The sequence below is a fragment of the Diadema setosum genome, chromosome 12 (genome assembly GCF_964275005.1).
Source record: "Diadema setosum chromosome 12, eeDiaSeto1, whole genome shotgun sequence".
Taxonomy (NCBI): domain Eukaryota; kingdom Metazoa; phylum Echinodermata; class Echinoidea; order Diadematoida; family Diadematidae; genus Diadema; species Diadema setosum.
The window spans coordinates 25,057,880-25,079,228 of record NC_092696.1 but is presented as its reverse complement, the minus strand read 5'-3'; the positions used below and the strand labels follow the sequence as shown (position 1 = coordinate 25,079,228).

Below are 21,349 nucleotides of genomic sequence, written 5' to 3'. Positions count from 1 at the left end.
AGCCTCATTTCACTTTCGTTCATCGAACCTTCGGAATAACGCTATATACCCATTAACACCCAAAAACGGAATTTAGGAAGGTTTCAGTGGATTTAAGAAAAAAGGAAGTAATTAAAGTTCCGATCAAAGAGAATGCGTGCGCTTCTCCTTTGGTTCCGATCCCTGTGGCGTTCCATAACTTGCACATGATTTCATCATCTTGTCGAGGGACCGTCAGTAGCAGAAGCTGCAGGAGTCTGACGTGTACAAACGAATGCACCTGCTTGCCAGCTGGGCCTTTCAGTTCCTCACACCCTCTTTACTTTAGTCCCGTTCATAGAGTTTGCTGTTATTCAAGTTCAACAGGCATCGAAACGGCTCACCTTTCGCTTGCTCAAACTTAGCAGTTGGATTGTAATCTGCAAATATGTCCGATGGTAAGACCGATTTCCTTGAAGTATTTAGTGTTTAACTGTGTCTTACTAGCGTAATACAAAATGTAGAAGACATAATTTACCGTGTTGGCGTGTACTGACTGAGTCTGTGGGCTGTGGTTCAGCAATGTGACAATGTCATAGCCCGACCAGACGCTGTGCGAAGCATGCTATTTATCATTTATACAGCGACTGGGCTGTGCTGTGTATAGTTAAGCAATGACATATATTTTAAATTTTAAATTTATTTATTGATATAGATCTGGACTAGAGTCTATATCTACAAATAGCCTAAGCCTTGTGACAATGTGAAGGCGCTGAATCACAGTGTAATTTATTGCATGTTGTTGGTACTGCATTTGATTGGTTTCAGTCTTATTTTAGCAACCGAACGCAGAGTGTCATGAGTGTGTCAATCAATGGTACTGGCTACTGCATCTGCCCCTTAATAGTTCTCAGACAAGGGGTTCCTCAGGGTTCTGTCTTAGGACCACTGTGTTTCATAATGTACACAGCTCCCTTAGAGGATGTAATTGACAAGTGTGGCATAAGTAAAATTACATATGCTGATGATACTCAGATTTATCTTTCATTGCCAAACTAAAAAGCACCAATTCTGATGTAGCAGTTGGTCAGATTGAATCATGCTTAGGTTAAATTCAAGATTGGTCTCTGCAAAATGGTTTGAAATTGAATCTTGAGAAAACTGAAGTTGTGCATGTAAGATCTCGTAACATTAAACAAGTCCTCAACAACTTTGTCCGTTGATGTTTGTGATATTCTTTTGCTGCCAATTTCTAAGGCACGTGACCTTCGTGTCATTATCCAAGATGATCTTAGTATGAAAACTCACATCAATAACATATATAAATGCAAATCTGCACCCCCATAGGTCTACACAGGATTGGAAAATTGAGACACGTTCTCGATAAAGCAGGATACAGAAAAACTGGTTCATGCGTTGATTTTTAGTCATTTGGACAATAATAATGCCAATTAATGGTTTGCTCAGTGGAGTTCCAGACTCTCAGCTGAAAGGACTCCAATGGATACAAAATTCAGCCACAAGGCTTGTAACACACAAAAGGAAATTTGATCATATAACTCCCATTCTTCATAGTCTTCATTGGTTGCCTATAGGACCTCGTATCAGGTTCAAGATTTTGACCCTTGTATTCAAATGTTGTCATGGAAATGCTCCTGCATATCTCAGTGAAGTCATCAAGCCATATCATCCTGGACGTATATCTGCGCTCAAAATCAAAAAATCTCCTCTCTGAAATAAGTGTCAAATCTAAGACATTTGGTGATAGGGCTTTTGGAAAAATGGCACCCTCATAATGGAATAATCTCCCTCTCAGTATTAGATGCAGTACAGAATTTGATAGATTCAAATCTGTGTTAAAAACTCACCTTTATGTTACTGTTAGTATTTTTGCTAATTGTAATGTTTGTAGCTTACATAAATCACTAAATGATTCATTTTATACACATGTCTTTTCAACTTTGCATAGGACTGTGTCGTTTACCGCAGGGCGGGCCAGACATGTTATGATTGAAGCTTTTAAAATATTTCATAATATGATCAAAAGGTAGTGCCTGATTTGGGTTTGATTAAAAAAAAAACGCATAAGTAAGAGGACATAGTAAAAAGTTATATATTTTTCAATCACATACCACTACAAGAAGAAACTCATTTTACATGCATATCAGGAAACCTTGGAAACGTTTACCAAGAAACTTAATATAGATGCACCCAATGTCTTCAGTTTTAAAGTTGGTTTGGATAAATTTTGGGACAATGAACCCATCAAATTTAAGTTCGATGCCATTCCACCTGGCCTTGACCCAGCTCATCTCAAGGACCAAACCTGGATCTGAATATAGAGGCTCAGCCTGCATTCAGAATCATCCCAGGTATCCATAGGTAGGTACATGTAGGTAGGTAATTAATTTATGTTTATACATAGTGTCTTTGCATAGGACTGCACTGCTTATCTGCACCAATTATCAATACACAAATCCATAAATTATGTAGAATCGGCCTACATTAGCATTCAGAACATGCTCTGTCAAGACATATTATATTTATTCGATGCTTTAATTCTATTTCACAGGAAAGAAACGGGCCCAGCCCCCATGGGAGTGCCCATCTCCCACAAAGGAGACACAACTGTACCTCTTTAACAGCCTGACTAGACAGAAGGAACCGTTTGTTCCCCAAGATGGAAAGAGGGTCTCTTGGTATAGCTGCGGTCCAACTGTCTACGATGCTGCCCACATGGGCCATGCAAGGTGCAAAGCTAAATGAAATGAACAAATGACTTTTTAGAGAGAACAAGGTTAAGGGTGTGTACAGTTCTGGTCGAGGTGAGGATTTAGCTTTTAACATGTTACGAGGTATTCATAAACCACTCTATGACATGTCAAAGAGCATGCAATTCTAAGGGGTATGGATCAAAAGTTTATTTGATGAAAATCGGTTTTGAAGTGGCCGAGATATCCAAAAACAACATGAAACAAAGGGATCATAATAAAGTTGTGGCCTGTCGTCTTCTATTTATCACTTTTTTGGATATCTCGGCCATTTGAAAACCAGTTCTCATCAAATAAACGTTGAATCCTTAAAATTACATGCTCTTTCATATTTCATAAGAGGTTTCTCGTTATCTCACTTAGGAATGAAAAAACATGAATCCCCACATCAACCAGTACTGTACAGCCCCTTTAAGCATTATGTGACCTGGCATCACAAAATGCGCAATGTACTCACACAGGTTGATCTCAAGATAAACCTGAAAGAGTTTCCTGGGTTGGGTTGGTACATTTTTTTTTTTTTTTAAAGATTATAGTCTTTTTCAGAGAGAGTATTTCTTCTGAACAATTTGAATGTCAAGCTCTTGACAGTGTAAGGTTGATTGAAAGTGTTGTTTTGTTACAGTTTTTGGGGATGTATATTTCTTTGGTCTCACATTGTTTTTGTTTATTTTACACCTGGGAGGCATATAGAAGTGCAAAGAAAATTTGCACTTCAAAACTATTGAAGATTTCTATTTTATGATTTTGTCAAGTTTTATGAAAGTCTGAAAATCCCTTTTACAAGTGACAGTATGCAATACAGGGCATTCAGTGCATTGCAGTGGACCCTTGTTCTCAAAATTCATATTGCTGAATTTTCTATTACCGTTTAGAGTTTCCACTCTTCAAATCTTGTTGTAACCAATATTCTTTAACACCTTATTGTTGGTTTTGTTTCAACAAAGTACTCCTGTATGATGTAATCTTAATCCTATATGTTTTGTTACGTAAACATATAAATCCCATCAATTGTAATCCCATTCTCATTTGTCATATCAGTAAACCCTGCTGATGTTGAATAGTAAGACACTTACCAATGATATTACAGTCCCCAAAATATCATAAAGAGGATCCAAAACTTTCATGCCCATTATCTCTTCAAGAAAATTTTAAGCTGTCTGAACACATTTTCCAAAGACTAATATGAACCCAAGCATCCTCAAGACTAACCCTCTGGGCACTTTAGTTATCAATATTAATAGGGAATATGATCCATCTATTATACAATGCAAAGTAGGGACAGAGAAATGAGTATGATTTCTGGTATAATTATGCATGAAATGGCATTTTTTAGAAGATTTTTAATCTGTGAAAACTAGATCATTACTCCAAACCATTTCTTCCGCTAAATGTTTTTAAAAGAATTTAAAGTAAGTGTTATGAGTTATTGTTAGCCAGTGAATTACATTGTCAATCTGATGATCTTCCATCAATCATATGGTGCCCAGGTCGTACATTTCCTTTGATATCCTTCGTCGGATAATGACCAAGTACTTCAACTATGACGTGACATACGCCATGAACATCACCGACATCGACGACAAGATCATCAAGAGAGCAAGAACCAACCATCTGTATGCACAGTACATCAACAATTCAACCGCCATAGAGCAAGTTTTGGAAGATGTGGAAAAGGCAATGGAGGTACAGCACTTATTGTATTAACCTGCTGATGTAGTAGTCTATTACCTCTTTAAATGTAAACTCTTGCAACTACACTGTAAATTCACAAAGGTCGTTTATATCACTTCCATGTTTTAGATTTACTCCAGCGACTAGACAGGCACAGAATAGGCATACTTTCCCACCTATGTGCCACTGCATGTACATTATTTAATGTTTGTTAGCATGAGGTTTTATGCATTTATCATGCTCATCGACCGTTGAAATTTGCTTATTCTATGGAGTAAATATAAACCATCTTTGTGAAATGGCTGTCACTTCCAGTATGTAGCTATGTTTTAGACAAACCTGCCTGTTTAAGTGAACCTGTGTACATTTATGAGCAGCAGTGATTCAGTTTACTGGCCTGCTTTGGAAGTCACGTAAGAAAACAATTTTCAGTGTAACTACTTATCATAGTTTCAGAGTAATGTAAATCGAATCAGATTCTTACAGTCTGCAAGAATCTTCAGCTAACTGAAGGAGGCAGACTTAACCAGAAGAAGAAGAAAACGATATTGTAACTGAATCAAAATCAAAGATATTTCACACTTTCATTCATGGTACCTTAATAAAAAGTGGTTTTCATTTTTATCCTCAGCCTCAAAGGCCTATCATTAATAGTATTCTCTCGTATTACATCAAATGTATTCACCATGTGTAGGGGCCACAGAATGTTTTTCTTTTTTTTTATGGTGGGGGTCTGGACTGGTAAGGGGGTGTCAGGGGTGAATGGTGAATTTAAAGACGGAACCTTTGGAAAGCCATGGTATTGTGAGTTCTTTGCCAGTTGTTTGTTTTCATTTTTTTCTCTCTTTTTTTTTGTTGTGAATCTAAAAAGTGTGTGAGTTTGTGTGTGTGTGTGTGTGGGGTGGGGGGGGGGGGGGGGTTGCAGCCACCCAGCTTCCCCGGTTCTGCAGCCTCTGATTTGAATCTCTATGACGAGTCACTCCTGGACTCTCAGAAATGTTCCTTGTTTGTTGTTGTTTTTTTCATCCAGTCCTACAAGAAAAAGATGGAGAGGGAAACAAACCTTGAGAAGAAGGAAATGTTAGCCAGGATCATCAGCAAAGTCCAGGATGCATTCACCAAGTGTCAGGCAGAGAAATCTAATACACATAAGGAGGTATGTAGTTGGACTAATCAGTCATGAAGAGATGTGTCATTATTGTCATGGGTTACAAACCACTTTATTTGCATATTAAAATCTTGGTTACTGTCCCTTAGTATGTTATATGTCATGCTTGTCAGTTCACGCATTTGAACTAGATATATTTCAATTCTTTAAACCCAGTTTGTATAGATGATCAGTTGTTGTAGTGGTCAGGCTACAATTACAATCCTAATAGCTTGTTTGGGTTTACCTGCTGCTCTCCTCATGGTAGCTGTAATAGACTGACTGCAAAGGAAGTTCATGAATACATCCAAACTGTATGCATACAACAATGTGGAAGATTATTCCTGACAACCCAAAAGCTTGTCTAATGCTTTGTCCAACATAGTAATAGGTTGTCCATACAGGCTGATTCCAAGAGTGGAAATACATTGTGTGTTTTATAGGTGGAATAGCTTGTCACTAGGTCATCGGAAGGAATGTATCTGTCAAGTTGAGTACCTTAATAAACTAGTCTTTTATTGTGAGCTTCCACTGAGGCTGCTTTTCTATGGATGTCTTCAAGGTTTGTCTGCATGAAGATGGTTTTAGAGAGTATAGCATGTGATCCATGATTGATTATCATTTCACTTGCCTTTTAAAACATTCAATTTACAAGGACCGGTCTGGTTTCTGTAGCCAGTCTTGATTTAAGGGGAGACACTGAAATATTTCATTTTTTGAAAATCATTTTTAAAATCATTTTTATCATTCTCAATGCTGCGTGGGCAATTCCAACACAGAAATGGGGAACTGTTGAAAATGATTGCCTTCATTTTTGTTGAATGAATAAGCTGTATATCAATAATTCCATAGTCAATGTTTGAGCATGCATTAATTTTCTTGTCTAAATTTTATTTTACGCACGGTTTGATAAGATATATTCTCTCTTGTGATGTGAAACAAGCCCTCTTTTTTATCGCAATGTCCAATGAAAAATGTTCTTCCTCAAGGTCCTATTGGCTGAAGCAAAAGATCCGCTGGCTGAAATGCTGGACGCTGAGAAAGGAAAGGAGATCTCGGACAAGTCCATCTTCTCAGCACTGCCTCAGCACTGGGAGGCAGAATTCCACAAAGACATGGAGGCTTTGAATGTAAGTAATGTATTGTTAAAGAGATATTAACTCTGCTTGCATGCTGACTTGAGCAAGTAGAGTAGAGTACTAGAAACTAAACAGTGAATGTTTGATTGGAAGTTTTAACAAAAAGACTAAGTTAACTATGTGTACCACTTGTGGGTGCCCATGTCAGTTTACAGTGTGCCAACTTCATATACTTTTGCTTCAGCACATAATTGTGCACAAACCAATCAATAACTGCAATATTCCACAGGTCATTGAGAGTGTAATAGCCATAGCTTTGTCATGAAATTTACATCACAGCAAAGTAAACAATTTTCTTTACATCTTTACTGTGCTGCATTTCTAGCATATTCATTAACAGGCAAGTTGTTATTAAGGTAGTGTAAAATATGGTATACACTGAAGTCTGAAAGTGTAGCTTTGGAAACTCATCCCCGAAACAAATTTCTTATATGTAAATCTTAACAGTCAGTTCCTAATGTAGTAGTTATAGGCTAATACTAATTGGCCGAGGAGAACCGAGTATCGGTATTTATGCATTCATTATAATTTGTTGTCATGGTTAGCAATGTATGTGATTTCCCTTGCTACAAAGCCAAGCTATGTTTTATAAAGCATTTTGAAGAGGTGCCATGTCACTGATTCTGTTTATTTCTTCCATTTTGGCTAAGTCAAATTTGATGTGTGAGTTCTGAATATGATGATGCATAGCCAGTGGTTTATTTGTCTTGGTTCCTTGGATTCATTTATGGTTCACTGTTTCTCTATCTGTTCCTGTCTTGTCTTCACTTTCAGGTGTTACCGGCCGATGTCCTGACGAGGGTCAGTGAATATGTTCCAGAGGTCATTCAGTACGTCCAGGCAATCATTGACCGTGGATTTGCGTAAGTTTGAACCCTGTACCCTTCCCAAAATTGGCTGAGAGGTCTTTGTTTACCAGGCAAATAGAAATTTTCTGTAATAAGAGGCCATAAGATGTCAAGTCACTGCAAAGCATGGTATTTGTGCTCTCCTGCACTAAATGGGACAGGTAAATTTGAGAGACCTGGGGAAATTGAGCTTACATTGACTCTTTTGTGTGCCATGGTGTAAGCCCCATGTTACCACATTATCCTGTGACTGCAATGCATATATATATGCACTTCCTGAAAACTTTCTGTTTTGCAAGGCCATGTAACTTATTACAGCAGCATTTATGCTAGAAATGCAGTATAGCAAAGTTGTAGAGAAAGTTGTAAGCTTTGCTGGGGTGTAATTCTTGACAAAGCTATGGCTATGATGTGTTTCAGTGTGCTGAGGCATCTTGTGATTTTAATCAGCTGTGCACAGTCATGCATTTTAACAAAATGTGCAAAGTTAGCAAGCCATCGAGTGGGTAGGGCATTTAAACGTGACACACAACGAGTTAAACAGTGACACTTTATAATTTTTGTAGAATGATATGTTGGCTGCTTATCACAAGACTGTAGACTACTGTACTTCATGATTGCTGGTGCATGGGATCGGCCAATTGTTGTATGAATAGAGCAAATATTGAATGGGTTTCTTGTCCTGCAACCATAGAATTTTATATTCAAAAGGAAGTGTCAAATTACAATACGCTCCCGTACAAGCACTCCGCGGATAGTCTGTCATTACTACAGTTCAGGAAATATCTGAATGTTTGCTTCAATGCTATGCTATGTTTGTGTCTGTACCTGTGTGTGTCTATACCTGTGTTTGTTGAGGTGTCTGTGTGTTTGTCTCTTTGTGTGTCTGTGTCTTTGTATGATGTATGTCTATGTGTATGCATGTGTGTAGAGGTATTGTCATCATAGTGTGCTAAATGGGATATCAGTGTCTGATTTCGCAGTGGCAGATCAGGGGGAAGGTTTGGGGGTTTAGCCCCACCTCTAGGGCTGCCAAGTGAAAATGTGATTTGCATACAAAAACGCCATCATGTGTCCAGACCCATATATTATGTTCCTAACACTCTCTCATGATCAGGCTCAGCCCAACGTTGCCAGAGTTGGTGTAATTATGCTTTTTAACATTATGCTTCAGTAAACTGAAGACCGTTTTTTTTTTTTTTTGCTTGTCAACCAATTTGGGGAAAGGTGTGGCAGCAAAATTGTCATTGGGTCAACCCCCCCCCCCCCCATCTTAGCAAAGAGCTAGGTCTTTCCCTGTTTCACACACGAATATTTGACGAAGTGAAGCTGTTGCTGAATTCACATCATGAATAATTCAATCTCCAGCTATGAATCCAATGGATCGGTTTACTTTGCCACCTCCAAGTTTGATGGCTCTGATGCCCACCACTACGCTAAACTGGTTCCTGAAGCCTATGGGGACCAGGATGCCCTCGCCGAAGGGGAAGGGGACCTCAGCGTCTCACCCGATCAGCTGCAGGAGAAGCAGTCAGCCAATGACTTTGCCCTCTGGAAGAAGTCCAAGCCAGGAGAGCCTGCCTGGGAGTCGCCGTGGGGAATGGTAAGAGGAGAAGAAAGACACAGCGAGCATGACAACCTCTTTCTTTCACATTTTTGTTTTCTGTTTTGTTTGTAGGGAGCTTTAGATTTGTGATGCAGACGTTTAGACGATGATTGTGTTTGCTGTTCTCCTCTCTCCCTGTGTCGAATTGTAACTTTTGTAGCTTTAGATTTCACGAAGATGCAGCCTATACAAAGTCAAGTGGTGCCCGATATGATCGTTGCATCAAGTTACTCTCTGTGTTGTGAATTTGAGCATATGCGAAAACGGCCCAGAATCGACATGAAAACTCAGACGATGCGAGATCAATTTTGATCAGTAATTTTGTGTATGCACAGAACGAGGTGTTTTTTCTTCCTCCAACGTCCATGTCATGAAAATCTAAAGCTCCAAAACGTCAAAATATTAGATAGAACAGTTTTTGTCCAACATATTATGTATATACCAATAAATGTATATAAGATTTCTTTTTCTTTTAAATGTTGATCCTTGCGTAATAGAAATGTATGCCATATACTGATACATATGGGCCGTGACACGAGAAAAGGGCCCTTAGCGCCGCTGTGCACAAATGCCAGAAAACGGCGGGGAAGTTTGACAAAGCAATACGCGCAAAAACGATCAGCCCGCTAACTGCGCGCACATGCATAGACGCATCAAAAAGTGACAGGATTTGGACAAAGCATGCTGTTTTTAACGTCGTAATGGGGTCATTTAGGATTGGAATTTCAGAAAAAGGTTTGCATATCTAAATACATCAGAGTTCCTTCTACAATGCAGAGGTGAAAACTCTTTCGGTATTTAATGCCCTGAGGGCCCTTTTCTCGCGTCACGGCCCATAATATATTATTTACAAGTATCCAATACTCCAGAACATGTGTGCAGCACTAGATGTAATGATGTATTGATGTTGCTATTGTAATTTTTCATATTACTGCTACTACTACCACCTTCAGGACTACAAGTGCTGTAGTTTTGTGATAATTTGTGCTGCTTCTATTTTAAACATCCTATGTATAGTAAGTAATTTTTTAACTTTCCTCATTCAAATTTGTCTCAGCTTTGATTTGTGTGTTTTTTTTTAATCTACATGCCATATACATGTCATACACATATATGTGCATGTACTGTACGCATAAATGTACAATTATATGTATACTGTGCATATTTATGCATTATGTACAGATGGATGGATGGATGTATCTATGAATTTATGTATTTACTGCACATACCATACATGTTTGTGTCTATTCCTAGGGGAGACCAGGTTGGCATATAGAATGCTCTGTGATGGCAAGCAGTATTCTAGGGGAATCCATGGACATCCACACAGGGGGCGTGGACCTCAAGTTCCCTCACCATGACAACGAGTTAGCCCAGGCTGAGGTAGGCATCGACACATCCAGCAAACACTCCTTAACCAATTGAAAAGGAGCTGATTCTACTATAACAGGCATTTCTCATAGACACCTGTCTGAGTTTACTTGGGACTTGTCTTCAACAAATTAAAACTTCATATCCTTCATTAATCGCACATGGTGACAGAAGATACTGGACTCTCAGAGCATTAATTGATGTTAGGTGATTGTAGTAAAGGTGTATGAGATTTCAGGTATTGTATTCCTGTTATCCGCTCTGACTGAAAACCAGAACGTTTTCTTGCTTGACTCTTCAGAATAACCATCTTCAGTAAACTAAGCTATTTAGGAGCATTAGTATGCCCTCTGTTCTTTGGATCTGAGATTAGTAATGTTAATGTCCAGCAATACTGAAAGTTTTCTCATTCTTTCAATAAGTTTTAACAAACAAAGTCTTGCAATTCATATGTTGCAAATATTGTAATAGTGGAAACTTTCATATAGTTTTGTGGATTGTACACCCATATGTCAATAAAACTAATAATACTGTCAATAATATGTACTGTTTCCAGGCATACTATGGAAATGACCACTGGGTTCGCTACTTCCTCCATTCTGGCCACTTGACCATACAAGGCTGCAAGATGTCCAAATCACTCAAGAATTTTGTCACTATCAAGCAAGCTCTCGAAACATATTCCTCCCGACAAATAAGGTGAGAGCTTTAAAGTTTATCATATTATCAGAATATTTAGAGTATTTATTTTTCTTTTCTGTGTTCAGACCTCTTGTACAGTTGTATATTTATTGTGTCCATGTGTTCCAAAGGTCCCAGTTGACACCAGTGGAGAATCTTGGCTTTCTTTTGATGCAACATGGAGCTAAAACAGTAGCTCCATGGTTGTGGCAACTACTCATATATAGCAAAATCACTAGAAATGAAGTCATTCTCTCTTTGTGAGCATAATCATGTGTAATAGACTGTGGCAAGAATTTATGAAATTCATCAAACCAAATATTCAAACATTGTTGCATATACATCACTAATCTCCATATGTTGATATCAACTGCCACAAAAATGAATAATGAACAGACTTTTCTTGAAAAATTAAAGGAATTTGTTTTGGTTTTTTGTTTTTTCAGACAGAGTGTATAGTGATGGAAGTTTTCTGTTTTGCTGCTACTCTCCATTAATAAAATGGTATACAGATGGAGCATACTATACTTAGATGTGTATCATTATAAACACCAAATGAAAAAGAAGGAAGTAGTTTCGGATTTGAACCCTTGTCACGAACATCTAAACCTGGCAGTGCCACTGCCGCTGAGCTGAAGTCAGTTCGTGGTAGTGAACGATGATATGTGAACAATGATACCTAATGCCTCGCCTCTCAACTCTGAATATTAAGACCACAAGAAAATGAAAGAGAGGTGAAATAAGTACTTTATGTGTTAAAGTCTCAGTCTGCAAGTGAAGATGCTTAATTATAACTTTGTTTTATACATTATATGTTAAATGTTGCTGAGATGTATTGACAATTCAAGGGTTTTACATTTCCATTTGTACTGAGTTCCAGGGCTACTCAGTGACACTATTTTAAATCTGAGATTTAGGTGATGCTAATGTGAAGCTAAAGTTTGAATTCAATTCACTTGTCAGGCTGGTCTTCCTGTTGCACTCATGGAAGGACACGTTGGATTACTCCACAGCTACCATGGAGAGTGCTGTACAGTATGAAAAGATGATTAATGTGAGTTTGTCATCCGTCCAAATGTTGTGAAACATATTGTGAAATAATCTGAAACATTGACTTGTATGGGGCACATTAGGTAGTTCAAACCTGGAGCCAGTAAATCCAGATCTTACATTTGTCAGGATAAATTTGTTTTTCTTTCTTTCTTTTTCTCTGATTGCTTGATATTCACATTGCAAGGACATGATTTCACTTAAAAGGCAATTCTGCATTCTGCATTGTAGTCAATAGAGTAAATTGAGTCAATATATGACAATCAGTATGGTACACTAGAAGTCTCATCCAAATCTGATATGAAATAAGGAAGTCAATGAGTTACAGATGGTTTGGCATAATATGCCTGTGATTTACAACCAGGTATGCAAATTGAACAAGGTGATGATGTCATCACTTCTAAAGTCTCCAATTGGTCAGCTCACAAATCATCAGGAGGTTTCTTGTTTAGTCCAGTTCACTTCAGTTTCAGTCCAGTTTATTTCTTCATTGCAATTATTAAGGTTATCTTACAGAAACAGGTGAAGGTTAAACGGGTTAATCATGATTATTTAGGTATAGATAGATAGATGGATAGATAGATAGATAGATAGATAGATAGATAGATAGATAGATAGATGATGTTTGGTAATTGTTACATGTGTCTTCAAAAAAAAAAAAAAAAAAGCATGCTAAAACTTACCTATCTCCAAACTGAATGTTGATCAAATTTGAGAGTCATATCAGGGATTCATGGAAACATGAATCTTTGACATTTTACAACCAATCCATCTTATGCACAATTCTGATGAAACTTCTACTGCTCCATCTTATTGACTCCAGTCTGTCTTCTAAAGTTGACTAAAAATGGAGTGGCATATATATCCTAAAGCAAGGAATAAGCCACTGTAGATTTCATGAAATTCTGAAATTTATAAAGTATTATTATGTTGCCTTCAGACAAGTAAACGATTAAAATGTGTTGTTTTGTTTTTATTTCATCTTGTGGGCATTATCTTTAATTAATTGATTGTGATATGCTGATATTCACAAGCTTATTTTTCTGTTCACTCCTGAAAAACATCAGTTGCTTTACAAATTCTTTGCTTATGTCACATAGCAAGGGGAGTCATATAACATGTTTCTTTTACTTCTTTTTTTTTCCGTCTCTCCAGGAATTTTTCCTGAATGTCAAAGACATCATTCACAACTCTCCAAGCAGTGGCTGTGATGCATTCCACAAGTGGACAGAGCCAGAACTCAAGCTTAACCAACAGTGAGCAAACTTACTTACACACAGAATGCAGGAATGACTTGCAGGAATATGACAGTAGACTTTCGTTATACCAGTCTCTTCATCACTTTTGAAACACTCTGTTATATCAGGATGTGAAAAACAAGATAGAAAGAAACTTTGGACTTGTGGGCAAGTTAAATAGCATTAGTTGTAATAAAAGTATGTTATAATAGTGTTCATTCTTTAATAGAATAAGAGACCTCTCTAGTATGTGACAGCAGTGTACTAAATCAAACTTCATAGCAAAAACAATATTTCCTGGTAATTTGCCTTCAGCCTTTGTCTAAGGGAAATTATTCCAGCAGAGACACAATAGCCCCGATGACATTTGCATCATAATTGCTATGTCAATTCGGTATGCCAATATAAAATATTTCTGTTTTGTAATGTGAAGAGAACTTACAATTTCCAAGATAGAACATAAAAGCTGAAATAGTACATATTTGTGATTTACAATACATCTAAAAGATTTGTTCTAATGAATACTTTAACACATATCATGTCATCAGTGCAGGTAACAATAATTTATGATTATGTGTTATGTTAAAGGTCCTGTTTACCTTTGGGAGCAGTGATTTTAAAAATGTTCAAGATATTACATTTGCTTCATATGTGTAGGTCAGTTGTATCACAAAACATCCTACCATATACAATTTTTGCAATAAAGCCTAACATATAAGGAGATATCACTGTTTTTCTCAATAAACAATAACTGTGGATGGTTTAGTGTGGACACATTTTTATTATAACTGTTGTTCACATTTTGTATATTTAACAATACTTAACATGGATTATACTGATTCAAATTTTTACATGGTTGTTTCTATCCCTAACTCACATTTTAGAACCATTTTGAAGCACTAATGCTGGGTTTTTGTTTCATCTGCAAATGGTAAATTATACCTTTAATGTACATGTATTAGAAGTGAAGTGACAGTAACAAAAGTAATGATAAAAATGATAGATTGTTACTGCAATAATTGATATGATAATTGTGATTCCTGTAACAGCCACTATCAAAGAGAGAGAGAAACACTATGAGGAGAGGTTGAGCATTTCATTTGTCATGTAAATCTCATTTTCTGTGTCATCATGTCGATGTTTTTGAAATCATCTTCTTGCATAGATGCCTTGAGTGCCAGGAGAAGGTGCACATAGCTCTGTGTGACTCCATTGACACAAGGTCTGCACTAGATGCTATGAGGGGTGTGGTAGCACAGTGCAATGTCTACATCCAAGAGAGGCGGTCTGCCAAGGCGCAGCCAGATGCACTGTTGCTAGGCAACATTGCCAAGTACATCACAAAGATGCTCAGGGTAAGTGGAGTATTTACAGTTTGCAATTTACACCATGAAGTACAGATTCAGAAAGTTTGTATGTGGAATACTTTTTATTGCAGTAGTAACAGTGGTATGCTTCCAACACTGTACCTGTCAACCTTCATTTTGTGAGGCATTTTTAATAGATTGGGATAATGCTCACATTCAATGAGCCAACTCTCACAGTGATTACAAGCCAAGTTATAATGGGATCCTAATCGATTCAAAGCGTGGCATGTGGCTATTGACCAGTGATAAATGACTCAGATCTATCAAGGTAGTGACACATATAACATACATGATGTGACGACCACATTGGAGGATTATCTGTCATATGTTCTATTACATGCCAAAGAAATATGTAATTCTGAACATTAGACTTCATAACTACGGTTTATTTTAGTTATGAAAATTATGGCAATTGTCCCAGTCCTCCAAGTGTTGATAAAAGTGTAAATGCGTTTACAATGCTGTTACTCAAAATGCAGTCCCACTTTTACATGATATGCTGGTTGTGCAACTTTGTGCAGTTGAGAAAAGAAAAATAGTTACTTCCAACTTACTGTGCTTTTACGCACATTATTACTTCAGAAATCTAAACATGTGATTCGTAGTCATGCATTCAACATATTGTTTTCATATGGGCAAGAAATATGGATGATATACTTAATGAGTGATTTATTCCTAGTAGTGGTAGAGTAGGTGAGATGGTTTGTTTGAGAAAGATGGTTGTATATTTCAAAATGCATTGGGTACAAGGGCTATTAAACATTTTGTGAAAAGCTATGGAATTCCATGGTCAAATAGGAGCCACATAATTCTGAGTGGTGTGTGAATTACGAAGATGCAATCAACTTTACCCATGCCGTTCAGGAACCATGAGGGTTGTATAGAAAAATGTATAGAGATTTTTGTGATGTTGCAAGGAATGAGTTCAGGGAAATGGTTCCAAATTCAACAGTTTGACACTATTTCCTCCCAGCTTTTCTCTTTCTTTTTGATGTTGACAGATATTTGGTGCAATAGAAGGAGATGAACCCATTGGATTTCCTGTTGGAGGAACAGCACAGAATGCCAATGTAAGCCATCCCTTTTTCATTTATATTCCTTCACATTGTAATCTCTAGAGGCATCTTTTTTGTGTGTCACACTGTGTAAATTTATTTGCTGTTTAGAGTAACCCAGAATTACACATTGCAGTTTATTGGTTAAGACTCTAAATTCTTAACCCTAATTTTTTTTTTTTTTTTTTTTTTTTTGGGGGGGGGGGGGGCTATGCTAAAGCAGGAGGGGGACATATACAATTGTACATCATAAAAACCTTCCAAAAGTCATTTAAATTTTTATATATTTAATTGTTTTTGGAATTTCTTATGTATTTCTTTGTTTTTGGACCTTTTTTTATTGGAAATTGTCACAGACCACTTTTCTACCATAATCAGCACAAAATTGATCAATCAAAGTAAATTAATAGTAAAAATAGGTTTTTATGAGTTTCATGACAGAGCACTGTTTTCCATATTAAATGTACACAAAATCACAAAATTGTGCCCATTTTGGGGTGACATGCAATTACAAGAATAGGCGTGGCTTTATAACAGTACATGTGGGCATTTCAAAAGTTGCACAAGACAAACAAAAAAAGGCAAAGAAGCCTCATGACGAGACCTTCACGCATTGCAGAATTATTGCGCGAAACATCAAGGGGGCAGATTCTGCCCTCCCCCCAGCCTCTTTAGGGTTTAACCATGACTTCAAGTCTTACCCAGAGGTGGCATCCTCAGGCAAGATTTTTGCCTACAATGTCCTTATTTATTCTGGTGTATAGAGGGATACCTGACAGTGCTGAGACAATGATAATAACAGTAGGAAGTAGGATTGCTTGGAAGAGCAGCTCTAATACTGAAAAGGTGTAAATAGGACACATTAAACAAACTAGATACTATAATGGGGCAATTCATTGATAAGACCTTTGTTAGACATCTGATAGAGATGATAGGTCAAAGTGGTAGTCATATTTTGACTTTGCTACTGTCTACACAAAGTCAGTGACTTTGAAAGTATTGTGAGATGTTTACCATAACTAGTGTCACTATATCAGTGTCAACATTTTTTTTTTTTTTGAACAAATGATAGCATGGATAGGTTAGATGTAGATTTTTGGTGTCTTGTTACGTAAACAGTTCTGAAGTTTTTGATGAACTGTATGCCTGTAAAGATGTTAATCTAGGGCTATTATGAGGTCAGTGATTTTTCCCCATTTAATATTGCCCCCGGAGTTCTTTTTTATTGTGCTTTATCAGGGAAACAAGCATTAATTGAACTGTACAATTGTTTGCACAATATGTCTTTCCAAATGGCATTGCTGTAGAATGTAAGTACATGTATTACCGTTATTCATCTCCAAAATTAAAAGCAAACATCTGATATATATTTTGGCATCTTACGGAGCCGATTGTTACCGCCGTTCATTTTCAAAAGTAAAGGGAAACATCCAACTTTTTTTGGTGGCCCGATTGGGCCACCAAAATCTTTATTTCTGAAATTTTGACTTCAATTTCGCTTATCATTCAATTAATTCATATAAAAGTCGATTCATTTCCAATTGAAAAGCATGCAAACAATCGGTAGGCACTATAACAGATACCATGTTGAACATCGATAAACGTCGGATACGTCGAAGAAAATTTGACATACGCGTACCTCGAACTATTTTCTTCAGTCCCGACTAATTCGAGGTATGCAAGGTTGACTGTATAAGAAATGGAGACAGGGAGAGAGGAAGAAAAAAAGCAAATAGTGGAAAGAAAGTATGTGAGAGACAAGTGTCTTCACTGTCATAGAAATTATGAATCCTCTTTTCTTTACATCAGCTCTAATTCCTAACTCAGATCCATTTTTTCTTCAATTCAGTTGGAGCAGACTGTTCTACCGTACCTCAAGGCCTTGGCAGAATTCCGGCAGACCATCCGTCAAAAAGCAAGAACACTACAAGGTAATTTTTCTCATGTCTCACGTGCACATTTGACCTTTAACCTTTACTTAGCTCTTGGTATGATTATTTGCAAAGGGTTACCATCTTTGCCCATGAAGTCACATGATAAATAGTTTTATTTGTCCCACACAACATGTCCATGCTGTTTCTTTTAAGCACATTGTTCAGCAAGTGTTTACAGTTTATGTCCATTGTGGTAGTACACACCTGGGGTAGTGGAGAAAATGTAGGAGTTTGCATACTCAGCTATGTAGCTCCAATAAAAAAAGCAAAAAAAAAAAAAAAAAAATCAAGAATAATGTGTACTTCCAAATCTTTATTAGTACATACGTTCTTTAACCCAGCAAACTTAAAGTCACTTTGAAACACCCTTAGACTAATTGCCGAGAGGTTGCAGTGGCTACCATTTCCCACCTGACCTTGACCAATTTTGAGTATACCTAGCAGATTATGTGATCAAGCTTTTGATATTTATACCAAAAGTTTGCATACCTTGAGGTTGAATTTCAAGAGTGTCAGGCAGATTCTTGCCCAAATGTTGATATTGATTTAACATGCATTTTAATGTAAAAGTAGTGAATAACATCTAGACATTCGGTAAAGAACCAAAATCATGGTAATCTGGTTGGACTGCAATTCAAGATTATGAACAGGATGCTCTTTGTTACTGCTGTTGATGTGCCCTTTGATAAGTTCATACAATGGGACCTCTCTTAGGAGATTCATGAAAATAATGTATGTGTATTTGAATCCTCTTTTCACAAGAATTTGAAAAGGGCACAATGATTTTCAGTATTCAGCAGCATTGTACAAAGTTGCCTGAATTTTTTGATAGATTTTTAAGAATACGCAGTAACAAGTTGCAGAGATAGGGATTGGATTGATCATCATTATTGTGAAACAGACATAGCAGGACATGCTCTGCTCTGTTCGACCTCCTGCTCCATTTACAAATACCTCACTACACATGGCCCTATCTTCTCCCATCTCAATACAGCCACTGAAATACTGCAGCTGTGTGACGCGCTGAGAGACGATGTCCTGCCTGACCTCGGGGTGCGATTGGAGGACCGAGAGGGTCAGAACTCGGTGGTCAAGCTGGTGGACAGAGATATACTGATGAAAGAAAGAGAGCTGGCCAGACAGGTTGGTCAATATTCCAAACTTAATAAGGCATTATTTACCATTTGCAGATGAAATAAAAAAACAGCTTGAGTGCTTCAAAATAGTTCTGAAATGTGAGTTAGGGATAGAAACAACCAATGTCAAAATCTGTATCAGTATAATCAGTGTTAAGTATTGTTAGATATATACAAATTGTGAACAATAGTTATAATAAAGATGTTTCTAGAGTAAACCATATGTAGTTATGTTTCAGTGGGAAAAATAGTGATCTCCTTACATTTTCGGCTTTATTACAAAATATTTATATGGTAGGATGTTTTGTGATACAACTGACCTACACATATGCATCAAATGTGATATCTCGAACATTATTAAATCACTGCTCCCAAAGGTAAACAGGACCTTTAATTTTTCATTTCAGTATGAATGGAATGTCAATCATAGCAATCTTTGAATACAGTGGAATCTCGTTATAAAGGGGTCAGCTTTAACAACCCCCCATAACAAAGTGATTTTGAAGGTTGCATCTCTTTATATTTTTGTTTTGTTTTGTTTTGTAGCATGATCTAGAGAGAAATTGTAGAAAGGTAATCCTTTTGGTTTTCAGGTCATCATTATGATGAGGATTCCTTGTATGACAGTATGAAAATATGGCGCTAATATGTGACACATTTCTTTGCCTGAGAGCAAGCAGCTTTGACAGAGTAACACAATGAATGAGTCTCAAGTGATGAGTCTCTGAAGACTGTCCTCTCAATGCTTTGAATCGTCGTTATTCCTCTGCAGCAAGCTGAGGAGAAGAGAAGAAAGAAGGAGGAGGCCAAGAAGAAAGAGCTAGAGAAGCAGGCTGCTAAGGAGGCACAGCGGAGAATTCCTCCTCAAGACATGTTCAGGAAAGAGACGGACAAATACTCACAGTTTGATGACAAGGTGAGAGCCAAAACCTTGTATCTCAAAAATGTTGAAAAGTTCAGGAGAGTGAAAAACACATGACAGCCAAAGCACTATAACAAATGGGATTGCCTTTCCTTTGACGTGCTGTGGCGGCTTCGTTTTTTGGGTAAGACAGCTAGGATTTGGACAGGACATCACTTAATTGATTATCTGACAGTTATTCAAAAGATTATTTTCACCAAAATTTGAGATATGAGGGTTGTCACTCCAACGATGAACACTATTTTGTCAGTGTGTGTGTGAAGAAATCCAGGATCACAGTGCACACTTGAACAGCTAACACTGCACTATGCAATATATCGTTGCTGGAGATATGTTCCTTTTTTGATCATCTCACCCACCCCAAATGCATATTTTCATTGAATTTTCTTAAATATCTGATGTGTATTAACTATATCAATTGTCATATGTCACAGAAAGTGGAATGCATTAACTAAAGTACAAATGTACATGCAGAAGGATTTTTGTTTGTTTGTTTGTTTTATTTTTGTGGTAATCAAAACATCTTTAAGTTTTAAAATCAACTTCTTTGTACAATGAATGGGCATGCACATTGTATGTAAGAGACAAGTATTAAAGAGATTGTGCAATAGAAAGTCAAATTTTCATGCCTAAGTATGTTACTGAACATCAAATATCAGCATGCACTAGTACACATTGTATTGTATAGTGGAGATGGAGGAATTGTTTGTAGACAAATCTATCAAACAATTTATAAGGCACATCCAGTAAACATTAAAGAGAGTTTTTAATTTGTTATGCAATGTCACAGTAGTTGCATGCAAGCAATAAGTGCAAAGAGAACAAAAAGTGTGTATGGTCAGCCAGAAATCTCCATCTGCATCTCATCAGCTGAGAACCAGAAGGGCACTATCGCATTCTAAGTTTTGAACGTAAATAAAAAACGAAGCAATCAATGATATTAAAAAGTTTCTTCGATCAAAAGTAGGTGGATTTATAAAGCATTGTTTGAAATATAAAATAACGCCTTTGTAGTTCTTATTTTTAACATTTAATTGACAATGAAATTACATGTAACTTCGATATGACACCATAATTTAGAGGATATTGAGCTCTTTAACAATGATGCAAATAAATCAGTTACAAAAAAAAAAGAAGCAATAAAGCCCTTCTGGTTCTCAGCCGAGGATCTCATCTTATGATGAATTCATCTTGTCATCTTTCCCTTTGACCACCTCCTCCTGTTGCCATGGTGCAGGGCATGCCAACTCACGACAAGGAAGGCAAGGAGCTGAGCAACAAGCAGGTCAAGAAACTAGCCAAGCTCTACCAGGCCCAGGAGAAACTCTACAACGAATACCTCCAGAGCACCCAGGGGGGCCCGGGGGCAGGGGACGGGGCGGGGGCCTCTGGGGGCTCCAATTGAGTTCACGCAGCCTAGCCCCACTACCAGTCAAATGTCACAACCATTAC

The 21,349-nt window shown here is 37.3% G+C and overlaps 1 protein-coding gene across 1 annotated transcript; it reads left to right on the top strand.

The window, feature by feature from the left end:
* The first annotated feature begins 214 nt into the window (after positions 1-214).
* Positions 215-21,302, top strand: LOC140235817 (cysteine--tRNA ligase, cytoplasmic-like). Its single transcript, XM_072315818.1, has 17 exons — positions 215-416; positions 2,531-2,708; positions 4,220-4,415; positions 5,434-5,559; positions 6,540-6,680; positions 7,464-7,552; positions 8,906-9,140; positions 10,398-10,526; positions 11,071-11,213; positions 12,159-12,249; positions 13,401-13,501; positions 14,649-14,838; positions 15,852-15,920; positions 17,755-17,836; positions 18,834-18,982; positions 19,748-19,891; positions 21,135-21,302. Exons 1-17 carry the CDS (start codon positions 407-409, stop codon positions 21,300-21,302), a joined length of 2,241 nt encoding a protein of 746 aa, XP_072171919.1. The 5' UTR covers positions 215-406.
* The last annotated feature ends 47 nt before the right edge of the window (positions 21,303-21,349 follow it).